The 5,238-nt window shown below is 50.0% G+C and overlaps 1 protein-coding gene across 1 annotated transcript; it reads right to left on the bottom strand.

Moving 5' to 3' along the window:
* Window positions 1–342: 342 nt before the first annotated feature.
* Window positions 343–4,471, bottom strand: Ccng1 (cyclin G1). The gene is made up of 6 exons (XM_013028654.1): window positions 4,261–4,471; window positions 3,227–3,490; window positions 2,195–2,448; window positions 1,057–1,135; window positions 883–981; window positions 343–663 (listed from the first exon to the last, which is right to left on the bottom strand). Exons 2-6 carry the CDS (start codon window positions 3,488–3,490, stop codon window positions 472–474), a joined length of 888 nt encoding a protein of 295 aa, XP_012884108.1. The 5' UTR covers window positions 4,261–4,471; the 3' UTR covers window positions 343–471.
* Window positions 4,472–5,238: the final 767 nt, after the last annotated feature.

Genomic DNA, 5,238 nt, shown 5'->3' on the forward strand with positions numbered 1-5,238 from the left:
TGCTATGGCTTATGAGCCATGCCACCTGAGTTTATGTACAGGGCAGAGTTTTGGTCCTGATGCTCAACTTGGGCTTCTGTTACTTTGACTGAGTTAGATATTAGATACTTGCAGTCTACCTACATACAGCAAGATAGGCAATGAAAAACACTTACTTCAGTGCTACCTTAAAAATGCAGGCTATTAAGGAGGCCAGTTTCCTATGCTGATGATTGAAATGTTGACCATTATCAAGGGGGAGGTAACAAATTAAATTGATTAAGGGAATTAATTAAAGGAATTAAGGTGTTCTGCTGCATACACAATAAATGCTTTCAAGTATTAGCGGACTAGAGCAGTGAGGTGATTTCCCCCTTTTGCTATTCCAACTCCATTTGGTTTATTTTGAACATCATATTTCAGTTCTCCAATTGTAGAAATAAAATTATACCACTGGAAACTTTCTCTACACAGAGAACCAAATTTGCCCATTTATGAAACAGTTTCGGGGATGGTTGGGAGGTGACTTATTCTGTAGTAACTATGCTTCAACTGTCGTGCGGTCCGCCCGGAAACAATCCACTTCAACTTCTGAACATTTGGTTTGGAACACTTGTTGGATGAATATTCAGTTAAACACTTGGATACGAGCTCTTGCCAGAAGATCAAATCCCGCGCACTTATCTGTACAGAAAGTTTGTTGACATTATAATCACATCACGGTCCTACTGTATTGATGGTAATAAAATGGCCACCATATTATTCATTTGAATCTTTTCCCCTCATCAAAAACATTGAGGCTAGCTACTTCAGTTTCAAACAGGTGACATACCCCTTGGCTTTAGAAGATCACAAAGTGGTTGAGATTCATACCTCCTTAACAGATTTCGGACCAGGACATACCTTGGAATGTTTCTGAAGGCATTCGACACCTTCTGTTAATTCTAGGGCCTTCTGTGCCTGGATCTCCAGAGCCACAATGGACAGGGCCAACACTGAAGGCTGAAAGGGACAAAGTGAAGGTCAGGTACAAAAATAGGTCTATATAAATAGGTCTAACCTAAACGAAATACCCACCTTTGCCTTAGAAAATAGGATCCTGCAGTGACATGCCTTCAGTTGAGCTTCTAGTCTTTCAAAATTAAGGCTATTTCTCCTTTAAAAAAAAGAGAGACCGATTTCAGGTAGCTGTAGATAGTAGTAACATTATTAAAGTATTATTAGTGTGACTCAAAGTATCTAATATTAATGTCTGGCATGAGTCAAGACATTTTTTAAAAAGTATTACTTTTTTATTAAAGGAATTTCCCTTTATCAGAGACATTAAGTTCTTAAAGGAACCAAACAGGAAATTTATGATTAGAATAAAAAAATAGCAGGGATATGCCACAAATACTAGGATTCCTTCTTTTTTGGCCAGTTTCGGGGTTTGAACTCGGTGCCTCTTGCTCTCTCAGCTTGTTCGCTCGTGGCTGGCACTCCACTTGGCCCATACCTCCAATCCAGCTTTTTGCTAGTAATTCTGAAGATAAAAGTCTGGAGGATGTTTCAAATCTGACTGGCTTCACACTTCAACCCTCAGATCCCATGGGCCTGATTAGGATTACAGGAATGAACCACCAGTGTCCAGTGAGCTTGCCTTTTTTGTGGTTGGAAGGATTGTTCAGGGCCTTGATATTGTTAGGCAAGTACCGTACCATCGAGCCATACTCTCAGCCCTTACGTTTTGTTAGCTTGCTTTTCAGCTAGGGTCTCTAACTTTGCAGTCTGGCCTTGAACCTTGAGCCTCCTCTTGCTTGGAATAGAAGTATATGCCAACAGGTCCAGCTTGTTTTTATTGAGATAGGCTTTCCTAACTTTTGTCTGAGTTGGCCTTGAACTGCCATTCTCCTGTTCCTGCCTCCGGAATAGATGGGATTCATAGCTGTCTGCCACCATGCCTAGCTCCTCAAGGTATCTAGGAAGCATCTTACTGATTGCCCGTTGAAGCTTGTGTTAAATACTTACCTGCTGGGTTCTATGAAAACTTAAATGTCCTTTCATCTTAAAAATGAGCCTTTGGGAAACAACTGATTACTATCATTTCACTTCTGCTGGGTACTGAAGGTCAGAAGCTGTTTCACCTACTTTGGTTGGAATTCTGAGGGTAGTGATTTTATGCAATATGCAAACAGTACAGTCCTGATTTCCTTCATTCAAAACGAAGGTCACCTACCTTTCAGGTGGCAAGTTCTCTTGAATGAGGGAAGAATAGAGTTGCAGAAACTGAAAGGCCGTGGTAGCTCGGACTTTCCAACACACCTTCTCCAAGACAATCTTTTCCATTCTCATCAAGTCTGAAACCGTAAATCTATACTGACTTATTCGGATCAAGTCAGTTGCCGAAGGGACATTCCTTTCCTCTTCTATTGACTTTACAGCCAAGTAAAAGCAGCTCAGTCCAACACACCCAAGGTGCTTAGGCTGTACCTAGAACCAAAAATCCACTGTCAGTCCACATTGCTACCTTGTTTTAATAAAACACAAGGGGGTAATCTACTACTTAAACCTATCATGAAATTATGTTTGAGATTATAGCTCAGCAATCAGAGTTCACATGCGCTCCCACCTTCAAATAGTTGTGCAAAGGGATTTCAATTTAGTATTTTGTTTTCTTTTGGTCAGTCATGGGGCTTGAACTCAGGATCTGGGCAGAGTCCCTGAGTTTCTTTGCTCAAGGCTAGTGTATTACCTCTTTGAGCCACAGAACCACTTCCAGTTTTCTGGTGGTTAGGTGGAGATAAGAGGCTCATGGACTTTCCTGCCCAGGCTGGCTTCGAACCACAAACCTCAGATCTCAGCCTCCTAGGTAGCCAGGATTACAGGCATGAGTCACTGGCTCCCAGCTTACAGCCTCATTCTTAACCATTCTGTCTTTAGCAAACTTTTTCTAAAAGTGAATTGTAATCAAGTGGAAATATCCAACCTATCAAGCAAGATTCTGTTTCAAAACATGCAGCTTTCCTACTGAATGATGCAGTTACTTATGTGATATTAGGCTTTTCTACCTCAGAATGCATCTGGTAAACCATACTTCTTGATTAGAGAGGAAGCAAATTAATGCCGTAGTACCCAACCAGTATTTCAGTTACCCTCTGAAAACATACGGAAGGCCAAGGTTATGGATTCCAGCCCTGCATTGGTAATCCCAGCTTGGCTTTGAGCAAAACATTGAGAAATTCTCGGGGTCACGTGGCTTCACACGTACCTTCATTTTAGACAGGAATCTGTCCAGTAAATTGACAGCTAGAGAAAACGTCTCTGTGTCAAAGCCAAAGAACTGGGTCAGGCTCAGAAGGTCTTTCACTTCGAAGTCCCTGAGCCTCGCGGTCATCCTCAGGCCGTTGTCGTGGGCAGACTCGATCAGCCTCAAGCCACAGAGCTTTGGCTGACATCTCGACTCCTGCTCCAGGAGGGTGTTCAGCTGGTGTAGCAGATTCTGGGCGTCAGGTGTTGTCGGTACCTCGATCATCTATAAATGGAACAAATCCCAGAAAGGAGAGAGAGTATCACTTCCCACTCTCCTTGGCGGGTGCCAAGAAATGCTTCCTACTGTGTCTCTCCCTCCAGGGGGTAACTCAATCTGAGACACTCCACTATGAGTCGCCCGGTGTTGTTTTTCCCCTTCTACAAGTTGGCTGCGTCTTAACTGAGGAGGGACCATGCCTTAAACAAAAAGTGCAGGCCTTCAAGAAATACCTTCAAGTATTGCTCGTCCATAACCTCGAATAAGGCATGGTAGGCTAGGGGAAGCGAAGGCGGGGGTTAGCATGCTGGCTAGGAAATGGATTCCTCTTGCTCATGTCACTGTAACCCCAAGGCAGGCCAGCAGCCTCACACTGGGGCGCGGGGGCCATGGTTCCTTGGTTGGGGCCATTACACCTGGCAGACCCGTGCGGGTCAAGGGCTGGGGCGGGGGCTCGGGGGTGGAGCGCCGGCCTCCATGCATGCGGGCCCGGGTTCGAGTCCTCAGCACCACCTACAGGGAACCGGCCGGAAGTGGCGCTGCGGCGGGGGGGGGGGATAGAACCCCGCCCCGGGGCGGCGCCCAGGCCCCGAGTTCGAGTCCCGGTACTGAGGAGCGGGGCGCGGGAGGCCGCGGGGCGCGGGGTCCAGGGCGGGCCCTCCCCGCCCGGCTCACCCACGTCCGGGGCCCGGGCCCGCGGACCCCCGGGACGGCGGCGCGGCTCCGCCCCTCCGGCCGGGCAAGCCCGGGCTTGCGCGCCCCGCGCCCCGGCTCACCGTGACAGCGTCGGCGGCTCCCCGGCGGTCCGCGCCCCCTCCCCGGGCCTGCTCTCGCCTCGCCCCCCGAAACCACACTCCAGAGGCCTACGAGGCGAGGGGCCCCGCGGGCCGGGGTGGGGAGGCCCGGGGAGGGCGAGCCGTCTTGGACGGAGGTCTCCGCTGAGCCTCCGAGACACCCCTGTCTTCCACTGGGTCCGCGGAGAGCCGGAGGGGGGACGCGCCGGGCTCCCGGTTAATATAGTCCAGGGGGCGGGGCTTCGCCTCAGGGAGGCTTTGTCACCGCTGATTGGTGGCCTTCTTCTGATGGCCGGCTCCCGCTGTCCAATGAAGGCTGGGCCGACGAGGTTAAGAGGATCAGCCAATCAGCGCACACTTCCCACTTTCGGGACTCAAATCCCCCTCGGAGGCCACGCCCCCTCCCCAAGCGGCTGTCATTGGACGGCTTCCCGGAGGGCGTCCATTGCCGGAGCGGAGCGCGTGGAGCTCGGTGCCCGGCCGGGCGGGGTCGGCGCGGGGTCCCGCCGCGGTCAGTAGGGGGAGGAGGGAAAAGGGGGGGGGATGCAGGGGGGGGGTTCCAGAAGGGCCTGGGCGAACGGCAGGTTCAAAGCGGGGACTCTCACCGAGAAATGGACGTGCATGCAGGAGTCGGTTTTCTATGGTGTGGGTTGTGAGGTTCCAGAAGCTTCTCTGAATTCAGTTGTGCAGTTCATCAGATGCTGTAGTGCGATGGAGCTGAGCACTTTCCTGGTCTTCTACCATCTTTCCCCCCCTTTCCAGTGGCTTGGGGCAGACTGGGAAGGAGGCCCAGAAGCAGCTGCAGGCGATTCCTCTGCTGCTTCTGAGCTGATCCTGGGGGGGTGGGGGGATCCATCTCTAGCCTGGGGTCCCTGGATTCCACTCTCTCCCAGATTGTCCCAGGGATTTGTGTTCACAGGGAGTCCATGTTCAGTTCTTCCACAGCCCTGGCTCTGTTCC

Source organism: Dipodomys ordii, unplaced genomic scaffold (genome assembly GCF_000151885.1).
Source record: "Dipodomys ordii isolate 6190 unplaced genomic scaffold, Dord_2.0 Scaffold112, whole genome shotgun sequence".
Lineage (NCBI taxonomy): Eukaryota > Metazoa > Chordata > Mammalia > Rodentia > Heteromyidae > Dipodomys > Dipodomys ordii.